We start from the raw sequence: 16,091 nt of genomic DNA, 5'->3' as shown, positions 1-16,091 counted from the left end.
TCCATTCAATCTACTCCCTACTACAGAATAGAGTATTTTTTAATTAAGCTTTCTTTATTAAAACAAGACAAAACAAAAAAAGAACAATAAACAAACCAATCAAAAAACCCAACCCACACACAGAAAAACAAACCAACCAACCAAGTCCCCCCCCAAAAAAAACAAAAAAAACCAACAAAAAAACCAACAAAACCCTGCTTAGTTTTCTCTCCCATTTCTCCAAAGAAATGCTTTCACGTGAAGATTAAACTCCTGTGAGCAAACCTGCAGTGGGCCCCAGCATGCTGGTTTTTCATATATCCTCATTCCCAAAAGGGAGATGATAAAGCATCCCCTGTTTTCTTCTCCCCAGCATGGTGCAAAGACCACTTAGCCAGAACTGAGAAACCAGCACCTCTTTTTCTCCCCACCTCCAACCAAGCCCTTTCAAGTAAACAGGCTCCCAGCTGGTTGAGATGTTAAAATTTCTCTGTTTGGCTTCTGCAACAGTCAAGTCTGGGGAGCTTGGTGGTGGGGTTTCCAGCTGAGAGGTCCATGAGGAGCAGGAGATGTGCAGAGCTGACGAGGTGGTGGATATGCAGGGGTCCTTCAGTGTGCTACATGAGTGGAGAGTGGCTACTAAAGACCAGAACTTAAAACAAAGTCAGATGTCCAAAGCTGAGCCAGACTGAGGAAAAATGATGGAACTGATTCCTTTGATGCTGTCAGCATTTTTATTGATCTGAGGCTGCTTATTGCTGTAAAGCAGTTATAAATTAGAGGAAAGCTGTGAAGAGGAGTGAGAGATGGAAATTGCCAGGGTGGGGTTTAAAAGATGTACATCCACATTTATCAGACAAGGGAGGATGTGTGCATCCAGGCTTTGGCTGCAGAGCCCCAACCCCTGCAGAGGAGACATTCTGCACCCAGCTCTACCTGTTCATGGAGCATTGCTGGAGAACGTTAGAGCTTGGTCTGTCCATGTGGCATAAAGCAGATCTGCCTGGTAGACATGCTGAGGGGCTTGGAGAAGGGCTGCTGGGCTTTGCTGTGCAGCCATAGGCAGGGAGACTCTGCTGTAGACCAGGGTGGTTCCCCACCAGAGGTCCAGGGCAGAAAGAAATGGAGTTCAATGGGTCATGAATAAATAATTTTGCAATGATATTTGGCACAGAAAATAGGCAGTGAGCGTGGGTGCTGTTGTATTAGTCTGCATGGAGGTGTGCAGGGGCTGTGTACCCTCAGGTACAGAGGTGTGCATGGACACACCGTGATCACACTGGCTTGAAATGATCAAACACTCATCATCAACACCAGAAAAGACAACACGTGCACTTCTGTTGACAGGGAATCCTCCACCATAACAACTCCTCTCTTCTTCCTTCTCCTTTCCAGAAATCCGTGAAGCTTTCCGGGTGCTGGACAGGGATGGGAATGGCTTTATATCCAAGCAGGAGCTGGGCATGGCAATGCGTTCCCTGGGGTACATGCCCAGTGAGGTGGAGCTGGCCATCATCATGCAGCGCCTTGACATGGACGGTAAGTCCTCCCTGCTGGTTCTCCTCTGTCAGTGGTGGAGTGGGGGCTTTCCCTGTGCTTTGGTTTCACTTGATTTACAGTCACCAAGGAAGGTCTGGAGAGGAAGCTGTGAAACGTTGCCACGTGAGGGAGATGGAGCAGCTTTTATTTGGACCAGCAGGTGAAGACACACCAGCTCCTGCAATCTTCCTCTGCAAAGTCTCAGATGGTCTCTTGCAAGGCTCTAGTCACCTTTCTCCTTGCATTCCTGGGCAGCATCTGGCCCAGTGGTGCTTACTGGGAGATGACTTGAGCCCCCAGCCAAGCAGAGCTGCTCAGTCCAGTGGCTTCACTAGTCCTTGCAAGTAAAAGATGTGCATGGGAGCTTGTAATGAAGTGTTGATGGGTTTTGAAGGCGAAGTTTAGAAGGGTGGAATAATTTTTAGCAAAGTCCTGCTGTGAGAGCTCATCAAACCATTACTAAGAGGTAATAAAAGAAACAGAACCCACCATTAACGGGAAGAGAGAAATGCAGCATCAGGATGCCAGAGCCAGGGGGGACTCTTTAACTGCTGCAAACCTGCAATCAGAGCCCATCACAATGAACAGGCTGTCTTTAAAATGTCCTTGGGCAGAGCAGGAGGGGAGAATTCCCTGGTGCCCAAAGTATTCAGGGAAGCTGGGATGCAGATCCAACCTTCTCCCACCCTTCTGCAGGTGGCCACGGCAGGGTGTAAATACTGTACAAAGTTAGATGAAGTTGTGTCAAGTGAGGGCACTGGAGGCAGCCCTGGTCTGAAGGGGGATGTTTGAGGAGACTGGTAGGAGCAGAGACCGTGGGAGAAGGTGACAGTGGGAGTGAAGCTCTCCTACCTCCCTGGGGGGATCCGAGTCGAGATCATGAGATGCACAGTACAACCACATTCATCAGGCCAGGAGAAGCAAGGAAGAGGCTGTCAGGCTGCTGAAAGTCTTCAGCATCTGCCACAGCCAGGGAGGAAAAGTAATGTAAAACCTGATGGAAAGAGAAGATCAATTGTTGAAATGAGTTCAGTCCTAAAAGGGAAAGAAAATAACTATTCCATCACTTTTAAAAGCATTTTCTTCAAAAAAAATCCTGTTTGCACCTTGTTAGGTTCTGCTGACCCTTCCTAGCAGAGTGGGTGATTTCTCTTTGGGTTTTGCAGAGGCCAGACTCAGCAGGGTGCCAAATCACGGGGTCTTTTACCGAAACTCTGTGATTTTTGGAAAAAGAGTGCTGTGGACTTGGCTTCCAGTTTTGATTCATCTCCAGTTATTCCCCAACTCTCGGACTCACAGACGTGAGACTTTGGCACTCTTTTGTATACACTCCTAGTGTGCAGGGACCTGTAATCGGAGAGGTGGAGTTAAAACCTAGAGTAATGGGCTGCAGATGGAAGGTGTTAAATTCCTCCTTGAGACGTTTCAGAAAGCTCCATGTGTTTTCTGCAGAGATGGGAGATGTTCCTCCATCTCTTCCAGCTCAATGGTTCCAACAGCTCCAAAGAGATGGTCTTGTACTGGGTGTTTTTATTGTTCTTGTGTCTCAGCTGCCTGTTGTTGCTGTATTTTGAGCAGAGGGTTTGGGGGCTGGACGTGAGTCTGGGCAATGTGAAGGTCAAATGGACCATGTATTAAAAAAAGAGACAGAGTAATGGCAAATTCCTCAGGCACTGAGCAAATAGGGGAATATTATGTCAAAGATTTACTTTGCCTGCAAATTGAATTAATGCTTGTATTATATATACAACTTGAATGAATATTACTTGGCTTATGGCTACTTTTTCTCAGATGGATTGTCTTAATTTTTTTCTGGGATTTAACTTGAAATACATAGTGAGAACCAGCAATAGCTTCCTCCTTCCTCTCCCGCTGTGCATGAGCATCATTGGGTAGCAGGGCTTGAACCCAGTGAGCTCCTGGGGATGTCAGTCCTGCCCAGCACTCCCAGGGACAGCTTTACCCTCTTTCCCATACACTCCTCTTGTGGGCTGCCCAACTTCCCCAGGGCTTTGGCCCAGCCTCAGGTGGGTGGGAAGCTCAGCTGGCTGAAAGGGCATGTTCAAGGAGGAGATCCCTGTGGGCAGGAAAGCCAGGGGAGAGGCAGTGATCCTCCTGCACATCTCCCAGCACCTGACATGAATTATGATGTGCCAGCAGGTAGCGTAGCCAGACACCCATTTCTCCATGCAAGGCTGCTGCCAGTGTCTGCTAATAATGAGGTAATACAATTGGCAGTGGTCTATATTTAATCTGAACCAGCCTGAACAGACTTAGTGCAAACATATGGTTTTCATCAGGAATTACCTTGGGAGCACATTCGCATTGCAGGATGGCAGAGTGGCTGTATCTGCCATGGCTTATTTAACTGATGGGCTTCAAATAATGAGCAACTGGAACTGGTCTGAGTTTGGATTTCATTGCAAACTCTGTTTTCTGTAGAGATATGAAGGAAGGCTCAGCTCTGTCTAGGTCAAGCTGAGGAGATGTTTGCACTATAAGAGCAGGATTGCTTGGGTTGGACAAAATGTATTTTAAGAGAAGCGTATGCAATCCATGCTGAAGTGGTTTTGTGGCTGAACGTAAACTGATATGACAAGAGCATTTCACACCTGCATGTCACCTTCTGCCACAAAGGATCTCGCCAAGCTCAGTGAATAACACAGGGATCAACTCCAGAGATGCCCAAGGACAGTTGCTTCTGGGGCTGTGACGTGCAGCAGAGAGTGAGCCTCCAAATCAGAGCAGAAATGAAGGTGCATTTCATAACTCATTGCATCTGAAGGCACAATGTACTTAGTTAGAAAGTGCTGCTTGAACATAAATGAAAATGGCAATTGCACAGCTTGAATTTTGCCCAGGAACTCTTCACACATGTCATATCGCTTTTAATGCCTCCATGGCTCTGCAAGGCTACCATCAGCCTTCCCTCAGAGGTGACACACCAGCAGCCCTGGCCTTGGCAGGGTGGAAATGAGTGCAATGGGTGGGTTTGCCCACAGAGAATGTCATGAGATGAGGCTGAAGATGCTCAAGAGCTTCCAAATGTCCTCCAGGGCTCCTAATCACTCAGGATCACAAGGATGCAGGTTGTGCCATGCCATGAAGCCCGTGGCACACAGAGAGGCTTAGGTTACTTATCTGCTGGGCTTTGGTGCCATGGCACAGCAAAGCTGTGGCAGGGCTGGGGAAGTGGGAGAGACATTTAGCCAAGAAACAGTAATATGGGACCCCAGGCTCGCCTGGAGCTGCCATGCAGAGCAAGTTGTATTTTCCTGTGTACAAACCCAAACTTACAGAAAATCCTATACTGAGAAGCATCAAAACCCAGCCTCCCATTCCTAGAGATGGCTGTCAAGTATTCCCAAGAGGTCAACTGCTCAGTTGCCCATTGACTTGGCTTCTTTTACCTCAACAGCTGAGGTGAGTCCAGGCTCCAGATGATTTGTTCTGGTGTTTTGTCCCCATGCTGGGGCAGGGGGTGAGAGGTGGGAGCTGGTAGTGGCAGGTGGGAAGCCCTGAGACCTGGCTGTGCCTTGTCCTGAGGACACACCACAGCCCTGTAAAGGACCATGCTCCCAGCCACATTTGCCCCTGTTAGCCTGGCTTTGCCAAATGTATTTATTTCCAGTAAATATCTAATTCTCAACAGTCCTCATGGAAGGAGAGAGAGCATCAGAGGTTGGAGTGTCTACTGCATTTCCTAGAAACTCCTTCTCCAAGTCTCTGCTCTCCTGCAGGGCATGCTTCACCCAGGTGCTGAGGAATGCAGCTGCTGCAGGGGAAAATATTAGAGCTGGCATAAAAAAAATGGAATCAGGGAGAAAAAATAAGAATCTACTTGGAATACTTCAAGGTCTCAAGTGAAATCTTATAAATCACCAGAAACCCCCTTTTAGGGAGTATCAGAAGGTGCTATGGCATTACTGTGATGAAGATGAAAGTACCAAAACAGAACAGAAGGAAAAGGGATTATTTTCTGTGCAAAAATGTCTCTTTCTGGGGAAAGGAGGTGAGGAATGGTGGTTCCATCACGTCAGAACATGAGATTCACATTAGGCCAAAGCTTTGCTTACATCTTGGTAGAAGTGATGCATGACTGTATGCCAGCAGAAGGTCGTTGAGTATAGCTGGGCATGTATCCAGTGTGCTGTGCCTTATAGGGACATATTGTTTGCTTTTGGTCTGGAAACAGAGGTCAAATCTTGCCTTAGTTTATACCCTTGAATTGCTTTATTCTTAGACATAATTAGGTATTGCATGAACGTAAACATTGCAGACGATGAGCAGTGCATACATCTCTGTCTGCAATCTGGAGAATGACCTGAAATGTTCTGCCAGGATGCAGAAAGTAAAATATTTTATATATTTATGTGCTGGAAAGGAAATTATTTGTAAATTCTTCCAATTGGCAGTAATGCTAATAAAAATGCAGAGAAATGGCACATTAAATGTGTTGCCTTATCTGGGATGCCTACTCTTTAAGCAGACTTTTTGCAATCAAATAGATGAATGTGTGACTTAAGTGTCAAACTGTTTCGTTACAACATAAGACACTTTTATCTGAGGAATAAAATAAGCACTCAGTGTACTAATTAGAGGAGCAGCTGGTTTGCAGTACCCTGGAAAAATAACTTCAGGCTAACACAAGAGGGGGAAAAAAACCCCTCAGTGTGTCAAAATGTTTATTATAGTACAGAAAGGAGACACTTTGATCAAGCAAAAGATGAGGTGGTTTCATCAGTGTAGAAGTGATCCATGCCTGTTACCTTCTGTCACCTTCTGTGATGCCTCAGCAGTAGTGGAAAAAACACAGATATGACATCTTCATGAGCAATAAAAAATGATGCCACGTTGGTGGGATGATCCCTGCCCTAGTGCTGCTGGCCACACTAATGCTGATCCAAGCCAGGATGCTGGTGGCCTTCTTGGCCACTTGGGCACTCTGTTGGCTCATCTTCAGCCAGCTGTGACCAACACCACCAGGTCCTTTTCCACTGGATGGTTTCCAGCCACTCTTCTCCAAGCCTGGAGCTTGGGTTCTTCTCACATGGGGTTCTTGTGACCCATGTGCAGGACCTGGCACTGGGCCTTGTTGAACTTAATGTCTTGTCGTGCTGTGTATACCAAAGTTCTATCTGGACTAGATTGCCCAGAGAGGTTGTGGATGCCCCTCCCTGGAGGTGTTCAGTGCCACCTTGGATGAGGCCTTGAGCAACCTGGTCTAGTTGAGAGGTGTCCCTGCCCATGGCAGGAGGTTGGATGAGATGATCTCTAGGGTCCCTTCCAACCTGAGCCAGTCTGGGATTCTATGAAGTTGTGCTGCTCAGGTACAGTGAGGCAGACACACACTTGTTGTCATCCCCTTTGGAAAGGGAATAAATAACAGCAATATAACTCCATGGAGTCAAGGGATGGTGCCAGTGCTTGCCTCCCTAAAAGTCAGTTCTCCAAGCTGTTGCACTTCTGCTGGAGCAGGGTTTGTACACAGACTTTGCTTGGGTTTGCTTGCACTTGCTTGGTTTGGTTTGCTCATTTGCTTGCACAAGGGAAGGGACATCAAATTTGGGAGCTCCACTGGCTGGAGTGTGTATTCTGCATCATAGGGATGGGAATGATTGAAGGACCTGAGCAGAGAATAAATTTCTCATCTGAAAATTGAGTGGTGAGCTTTGTTTGTGCCCTGCCCTCTGTGTGGGACAACGATGACATTCACAAGCTGAAAACATTTTCTCTCTTTTGTCTCTCCTTCTCTTCTTTTCTTTCATGGTTTTGTTTTGGGTTGGTTTGGGTTTCTTTGGTGGTTTGGGTTTTTTTTTTCTTCCCCACTTTACTGCCATGGATAATTCCACATCTTTCAATATTTCAACATGAAACTGTATAAAATAGCCCAGGCTGCTGGAGGTAGAGCAGAAGCTGTGTGTACAACGCAGAGTTCATAGGGAAAGCACTGACAGGTTGTTACAGACTTTGAGTTTGTCCTCCCTACTCAAAATTCTCCGAGTTTCATAGGGTAGGAATGATTTAGCAACATTTCAGCATGGCTGTCCTTTAAAGTGTGTTGCTGAGCTGAGAAACTTGGTGAGATGGATTTGATGAGGCTCGTCTTTATTTATAGAGGCCACTATCTTGGTGTCTGCTCTGATTTGTAAAATGGAGATTATCACATTACGTGTTCTCGCTACGAGGAATGAAGAGTAATTATTGCTGCTGGTGAAGCTAGTCACATTTGCAGCTCAGTACCAGGAGGAGGTTCATAAGCAATACAAATCCTGTCTTCCATGCAGTGCCCGGATGCCTGTGTTCAACAGAGAGGGCAAGGGGGAACACTGAATTGCAATTGCCTCCCTGAAACCTGTCCACCCTGTGCTCCAGTGGGGCAGAGTCTTCTGCAGAGCACGGCGTGAGCTCTGTGACCTGGCTCATGCAGGTGTGCCTTGTAATTTGTTGGCATCCTTGTTGAATTTTATTTATTCCTTAAAATACACTATCCCTGGCCTCATGACTTCAGTTTCATGGAATGAATGTGCCACTGGGAGCTCACATTTTCCTCTGTTTTAATGAGCCTGTGACTTGCTGGTCATCTCAGAGTTGTGCCGAGCTCTCTGATAGCTGCTGAGATGTGTGCAGAGCTCTCCTGCTATTCCCAAGGCCTGGAAAGCAAAACTAATTAAAGTCCTGGGTAGTCGGAATGTGATTTCACTCCTCCCAAACCATTTGAAGAAAGGGATCGACTGGTTAAGACCTGCAAGATATCCAAGTTCTGTAAGGACCTGCAAAATGAGCCCTCTGGGTTTGCAGAGGGGAGAGGACCCATGGGCCATGGGGTGGAGGGGATGGAGCCTACCACGCTCCCCAGGCTCTGCAGAGCCTTCCCCTGTGAGATGGCTGCTCATGGAGATGGTAATTGGGGTGTCCTGTGGCTCCCAGAGCCAGTGTGGAGCTGGCAGGCTGCTGGGCAGCTGTCTGAGAGCTCATTTTCTTTGAGGTTTTATTTTTTTTCTCACTGCAGTCACCGTTTTTGTTGGACTTTTCTTCTAGCCAAGCACTAACAGCATCCTGCTTGCTGTGCTTGTGGTGGAGCAGGGTCACAGCACCCCTGGTGCCACAGGGGCAGAGCCCCCCGTCCTCTTCAATCACCATCTTGCAGGGAGCTCCCAGACAGGCTCCCTTTGGGCAAACATGGGGAGATAATAGATCTTTTCTTTTTTAATAGATCCTTTTTAACAAGTCCTCTGCAGCCATTTCCTTTTCCTTGCAAGACGAGCCAACAGGCTGTCAAAATGAGTAACTCTCAAGGTCCTTTTCTCAGTGCTGGATGGCTGCACCCCCGGCTCTGTCTTTCCAGGCTCTGTTTGAGCCTCTCAGCCCCCCATGGAACATTCCTCCTTCAGGAACAAGTGTCTGTACAATTTACTAATCTTTTCTGTGTCGTTGTCATTGAACCAGAGCAGCCAGCTCCACAGAACAGCTCCCAAAACCACAGGACGTGGAGATGTCCTCAGGGGACAGAGCAGGCTCCAGTGGAGATGTTTTGCACTTTCCTTCAGCTCAAGTGAAGTATTGCCTCCAAAAAGTCACAACATCTGTGGGATGTGTGGGCGTGGCAGAGCTGGTGAACAGTGAGAGAGTGGCTGCTGGATATGCCCCTGCTGTTCTCAAGGAGCAAAAACAACAAGAAATGGTATTTCTTACATGCAGGGGATATCAGAGACCCTCTGCAGGTGGCTCCGGGGCAGAAACTCCCAAGGGAATGCCAGCAGGACTCTTTGGAAATAGGAGATGCTCGTTGTTGCTTCTCCATCCTGGGGCCTGGTTGCACGTGCTGTGCCTGTAGGTCACCACGTAGGCAGGCAGGAGAGGTCTGGCACCCAGCTCTGCTGGCAGCCTCCCTTCTGGTAACGTTTGGGAAGGTGATGCTCCGTGCCTCAGTTTCCCCAGTGCAAAACAGCTGTGTCAGCATTGCAGTGGAGCCTTATCTCACCATTTCAGCCCGTTCCATAGACATCTGTAATTAAACTGTTCTCAAAGTCAAAGGTTTTATGCAAGACTTTCCCTAGCTCTCCTTGAAGTTGTGAATTGGGGCTGTAATTGGGCAGAATTGTGCTAGGGAAAGGCTCAGACTGGCTCTGACCTTAAAATCTCAGAAACCGAAATACTCGTCTGGGAAATATCCTGTGGCTGGAGCTTTTCCCTGCACATCCTCTGCATCATTTCAAGGCAGAGCAGCAAGAGCCTTCACCAGACTGTATTATTACTGCACAGGTTACTTCCCGGGTGCAAACAATGACACAGCCTGGGACAGCAAGTCACTGCAGCTAGCTATTAAGAGAATAAAAATAAACAGGAGTGTTGTGTGTGCCTGGGACCCAAGCTGTGAAAGACTAGCTCATTAACTTTAAATATATCACCTACCTGCACTCTGGAGGTCAAACTCCAGGAAAAATAAAACCAAACGTGTGAATACTTATCAGTCTACACGCAGCAAATCCTCAGCTCTGTTTCAATGTGGGTTTTGTTTTAGTGCCATGAGAAGAAACTTTAAAGAGGAGAGAGAACCCCATCAGCCTGAGACTTGGCCAGGGAAGGACTCCTTTAGGAAGGAGCCAAGCCAGATTATCCAGGCTCCCAGTTTAATGCACAAGGCTCTGGGAACCACATATGTGCCTCTGTTGTGCCCTTGGCTATAGGTGATGCAATCCATGCATGTTACCCCCCTCTCTTTTTTCTTTTGTTCTCCTGCTCTGTCTTTCCCCATCCCAATGACTATTTAATTCTCTCCTCCAAGGAAGTCACTCCAACAAGAGACTTTTGGACAGCCAGTGGTCGATTGAAGGCTGAGGGTCAGGGCTCTCCCACGGGCTGGAGGGTGAGATGGTTTATGGTGCTGCTCCTCTGAGCATTTCATTATTTCTTCAGAGCAGAAATGCTCTGGCAGGAGGGTTTGCAAGAGCCCATGCACAGGTTGCTGTTCCCTGGGAGATGGGTATTTGCCATCCCAGCTCAGCTCGATCCCCCTCTCCCCTTCCAGGTCCCACGTGGTTTGGGGGTGGTCTGCTGTGATCTCCCTGCCTGGCACATCCAGCCACTGGTGATGGTGGATCCTGTGGGATCAGAACAAACGTACAAAGAGAAAGGCAGGATGGGGCTCAGGCCACATGAGTGTAGGTTGGCTTGGGGTGTGTGTGCAGCTGGGGAGATTTTGTGTTGCAGTTGCCCTCCAGGGTGCCCTGACAAGGTGACTGCAGAGCTCTGCCTGCTCTCAAAAGCTTTCACGTTTCCTTCTAAACATCCCTCAGCAAATAGACCCTTCCCTTCCCTCCTTCGTTAAAGTCAAATGGGAGATGAGATCCTTGGGTTGGAGCTGAAAGCCCATCAGCTTAGAGGTGGCTATGCTCAGCTCTTACTCACCAGTGAAGCACAGCACCTCCAACAACAGCAGCTGATAGTACTTTGAACCTCTTTGGGCTGAGGATTTGGAAGCACAGCCCCAATGTGAATGGGGTGGGGTTGAAGGCAAGCATCTTTGGAGAGCCAATCCCCCTTCAGAAGTGCTGGAGGCTCCTTCAGCTCCCCCTGACTTTCATGTCCAACCCTGACTTTGCTCCCTGGGAGTGCAGTGATGGTTTTACAGACTCCTTCCAACTAACATTGTTGTAATTAGTGCTTTTCCTTTCTCCACATTCCATTGGTTTATTTAGAAGAACTAACAGACATTTTTCAGAGGTGCCAACACCCCTTCCTTGGGACAGTCGGGTCCAAAGCAAATTTCCTTGGGCTGCAATGTCTGGAAGAGCTGGGAAAGAGCTTGGTTTCCCAGCTCCACACTGCTCTTAGCTGCTGCTCCATCACCTTTGGTGTGCTTGGCATAAGTGGATGTTGGATATGATTCAGGGCCTGATGATTCCCTGCTGTAGCTCTGTGGTGGCACCCAAGCTGAACTCATAGCATGGCAAACATTGATGCTCTTCAAACTGAAACGATCCCCAAGGTCTTTCTGCACCCAGCGAGGGTGTTGTGACTTTGGCAGCTCCAGGACTTCTCGCTGGCCACACATGGTCTTTGGGCACTGAAAAGGTTCCCAGAGGACCTAAAGATCTTGCTGGGTGCCTTCAGCATTGAGGTGGAGCCATTAGCCAGGCTCACATGGTTGCTCCCAGGGTTGTTGACAGTGCATCTAGTTGCTATTCCTTTTAATTATCACATTTGGCTGTTGGTTTTTTGTGGCAGAACTGAGTCAATGTCTTGCAAGGAGCAAACCTTTGTGGGTATCTGGAAGCACTCAGTGCCCAGCTGAGGGCCTAGTAACGACACACAGATCTGACTTGTCTCTGGTGATGTGGCCAGTGGTGTTGTGAGTCAGTTAGTCATGCGACGTTCAGCCACATGAAGGCTGACCCCCTTCTGACTCTTTGACGTTAATGCCAAGATCAAGAGGAAGCATTATGGGGGAGAAAAACATTAGGGCAGAACTGTAAGTGAATAAAGAAATGGTTTTGGTGGTTTAAAACCAGGGGTTAAGCTCAGCTCTGGTGTATTGCTGAGATCACCCACACGAACAGTAATTGTCCTTTGGCTGAGGGGTGGCAGCTTGGGGATGGGATGGCAGCTGGATCACATCCTGGCCAAAACCTCTCTGGTCCTCACCTACTTTGCCACCTGGTGGTCTTCCCCTGCCCCAACTGACCTGCATCACTCTGCCCCAAGATTACCCTGCCCTCCAAGTCTGTAAATAAATCATTGCAATGTGTGTCTACCTCAATCAGGGACTTCAGCATGACTTGGGCTTATAAACCCAAGGGAGAGAATAGCTGTGACCATCACTGGTTGGGGAGCTCAGCCTGGCCATACCTTTTCACCTGCTTGAGCCCCATCCCTCCTTACAAGGTTGTCTCCCTTCAGCGTGATGACTTCTTGCTGAAGCAGCCCGGGTGAGCTTGGAGGCAGAAGGTGGGGGGAGGATGGGAACACTGCACACATTACAAAATACACCCCAGAGGACGCTGAGGGGCTGGGGGCTGGGGCTGTGTGACTGCCACTGACCTTGGTGGTGTTCAGGGCTTGCTGGGTGGCTTGTGGAAAGGAGGAAGGGAAGGTGAGACGAGCATAGCGAGCACACATGCTCCAGCCTGGCATTTTCCTCTCCTTCTTCCCACCCCTTAAACCCAAGGAGAAGTTGATTTCCAAACAAGCCACACATCTCTCTCTCTGAATATCAACAGCTCTGGGGTGTGGGGCACATCTGGAGGCACAGCCCAGCTGAGCAGGGGGGTGGGAGAGGTGCTTGGCTTCCTTCCCATGCAGATTCTCAAACAGATGCTTGATGTGCACATCAGCTTGTACCAGCCGTGGATGTGACTACAGCTCAGAGGAGGAGGAGGAAGGTGTCTTCTGGCTGTATCCCAACACATATTTCAAGCTAAGTACTCCCAGGAGCTGATGGGTGGCCTGAATGTTTGTAGGTCCTACAGGGAAAGTGGGTAGTGGACATCATCTGCTCATGCCATGGCTGTGGAGAGCAGCCCTGTGCATTTGCACCTTGCAGCCTTGCACTGGGTGCATCCTGGAGCCTATGTGTTGGTTTTACATTTCTCTGCTGGCTGTTGAATACCATAAAATGAATTTTCAGGCAAAATTGTGAGTTCTCTTTCTTGACATTATGATGCTGCAGTCTCCTGAGATCCTGATGGCAGGAAGGTCGGTTTACTGCAGTTTAAAGTGGATGTTAAAGGTACATTTCTACCAAATGTTTTGGGGGTTGGTTTTCTTGCTGGTTAACAGTTTGAGTTGAAAAAGCAGTCAATAAGGGGATAATGCATTTTGTAACAGCATCCTTCTTCTAAGGTTGTGGAAAATTAAGCTGATAATTAAACCCTGTGAAGTTAGTTATGATCCCTGGCAAAGGCACAGGGATGTCATGAGCAAGGGCTTGCCCCGAGCCTTGTTCTGAGTCAGAGTCCAGCAGCCCTGGCACCCACTTTCTCATGAGTCATGTGTAGAACTAAGTCCTGCCCCTTCTCTCTGGATGAAATGACACTGTAGAAAACACAGATTGAACAACTAAATATTTTGGGGTCACATATGGATAGGCCAAACACACGCATGGACAGGTACTAGAATCTCTTTATAATAGTTTTCTTGCTAATCTGGCTAATTTCTTTAACCCAACATGGATCTTAGTGTGTGGTTTTGCTGCTGCCTTTCCCCCAAAGAGCTGTAGTGCCATGTAAAGCACCCCGAATCTGCTGTCACCTGGCATTACCTTCCCCAACACCATCCAGCCTGACGTGGCTGATACAATCTGACTTGATGTCATAAAGTGATGCGTCCCACGGGGAAGCAGAAGGAACATGTTTTCTCATAGCCTATAAATGTTTTAAAGGATGGCTTTCCAAATGATGGGATGCCTTCCCCTTTTTATTTCTGCTTAATAAGCTGTCCCAGAAACGAGCTCCAGCCTGCAAGTGCTCATCCCACTCCAGCCAGCCCTGTGAAGTCCTCCAGCATGTTCTGAGCCCTGAAGGTGTGAGGAAATTCAGCAGTTGGATGAGGTCTTCTTGCACATTATGGGATCAAAGCTATTATGAATCCCTGCTGGGTTTCCTTTCAGAGCCCCTGTCACTGGCTCACCCTCAGGATATTCACTTTGTCTTCAAGAAATGATGGGCAGAGCCCAGTGGATAGAGATCACTGTGCTGGCAAAGGGGCGTTTTGACTCTGCTTATTTTCACATTGGGTTTCTGCAAGGATGAGGACACAGAGATTTCAATCAGTGGTGTGTGTGCTCAGATCAAGCATATGAAATATAATAAAAGGGACAGGCAGCACGCAGTGCACGTGGCAAAGCTGTCATACAGGGCTGCTGCAGGTACTGCAGTCACTAGTGACATTATAATAGTAGCTCTTGCATTGATCTGCTTTAGTCTGATGGATTTAGACACTTCTTACACCTAATAATTTAGCAACAGCAGCTACCTGGAGAGGTGGATGCAGTCAGTTCCAGCTGAATTTGAATAAAAACCAACCAAAAAGTCTTACAGTTGCTGATGCTGTTTCCAGGCTTGAAGGAGGGCTGATACATCCATCTCTATCAGTTGGACTAATGATATACAGGATATGTCTGTGGACTTACAGACAAAGGAGAGGCACACAGACATTGAACTGCCCTGGTCAGAGAAGAAAGTATTTTTAGGATCCTTCTACAGACATGGATTTCCCCCCCTTTTTTTTTTTGGCCATTTTCACTAAGTATCCTGGAAGCTCTCTGAGGGAAAAGTAACATTTGATACAATGCTCAGATATACTTCCAACAGTTCCGTGCCTCATTTACAAACCACACAACATGCTGCAGGGGCTGGGGACTGCATAGACTCGGTTCATTAATGGCAGGAGCAGTCTCTTCCTCCTGCTAATGGCACTGAAGCTGTGGCTCTGCTGCCTGCTCTGCATGCTGAGCACACGGGGCTTTTAGGAGACAGATGCTGATGGAAAGCTGAAGGGAAATGCTTCGTGGCTTCACAACAGTCTGGCTCTTCCCTCTGCCTGTGCTCCCTTCCTCCAGAGGATGGGGTTGGCCCCATAAATGATTTGCAGTGACCTGCCTGTTTGGCAGCTCTGTAGAGAGGAAGAGCCGTGGTGGGGCTAATGGTTGATGTCATCCTGCCAAAATTGGTGGTTTTTTGAGAATTGACTTGCCTGCAAACCTTCCAGGGATGAGGAACATTGTCTCTGATTGTCTCTATCTGTGCATCTCCTGGTCTTGTCTTCAGGTGTGGGTATGCCACAACATGGGCCATTCATTGGGACTACAACAAATTTAGGTCTGTAGGCACCTTGGGGTTGATGTAGGAGGTGGCACAGTGTATGTGCCATGATGTGCAGCAGATCCAGAGCAGCATGATGGACGTTGGCACTAAGTGGTGCTCCAGTGAAAACATTCATCTTTTTCTTTCTTTCTTTCCAGGGGATGGCCAGGTTGATTTTGATGAATTTATGACTATTCTGGGACCTAAGCTGGTATCATCAGAAGGCAGAGATGGCTTTCTGGGAAATACAATAGACAGCATATTCTGGCAGGTAAGTGGTCATTTTTTAAAATACAACTTTAGCCAGCTATCATTAGCTTCCAGAACTGATTTGTTGAGTGGCACAAGGTGTTTTGCCAAGAGGGAATGCTTGTGTAAAGGCTGTTAGGGTCTGTCTCACTGTGTTCTGTGTAAGGTCATCCTGTGCTGCTGGAGGGACCTGCTCTCAGCTAAACCCTGTGCAGGAGGAAGGGGAAGTACTTACCGTGGCTGAACTGCAGCTGAACACAACAAAGCACCCAGTTATTTGTGCAACATGTTTGTGAGCATTGTGGCATTAATTTTGGGGAGAGAAAACCATTTTTCTCGTTGAGTTCTTTGAGTTGGGAAGCTTGAACCTGTCTGGCTGCTCTCAGAAGTGTGCCACTGCTCCATGTCCCTGGGCTGTGGTGGAGGGATGCTCCAAGCAGAGTGAGATGTGCTCTGCAGATCACATCAGGGCTTCTGTGGTTAACTCAGGTCCAAGGCTGAGAATAACCACGTTGTACC

At 47.9% G+C, this 16,091-nt stretch overlaps 1 protein-coding gene across 1 annotated transcript in view; it reads left to right on the top strand.

Annotated features, from left to right (window-relative positions):
- Positions 1-15,594, top strand: part of CALN1 (calneuron 1) — a gene marked incomplete at its 3' end in the record, with an annotated part of 51,130 nt that extends 35,536 nt beyond the window's left edge. The window contains exons 2-3 of the mRNA XM_008938391.1: positions 1,375-1,518; positions 15,482-15,594. Of these exons, the coding sequence (XP_008936639.1) occupies positions 1,375-1,518; positions 15,482-15,594 (257 nt within the window). The remainder of the gene's footprint in view (positions 1-1,374; positions 1,519-15,481) is intronic.
- Positions 15,595-16,091: the final 497 nt, after the last annotated feature.

Source organism: Merops nubicus, unplaced genomic scaffold (assembly GCF_000691845.1).
Source record: "Merops nubicus isolate BGI_N331 unplaced genomic scaffold, ASM69184v1 scaffold19394, whole genome shotgun sequence".
Taxonomy (NCBI): domain Eukaryota; kingdom Metazoa; phylum Chordata; class Aves; order Coraciiformes; family Meropidae; genus Merops; species Merops nubicus.
This window is presented reverse-complemented; position numbering and strand designations above follow the sequence as displayed.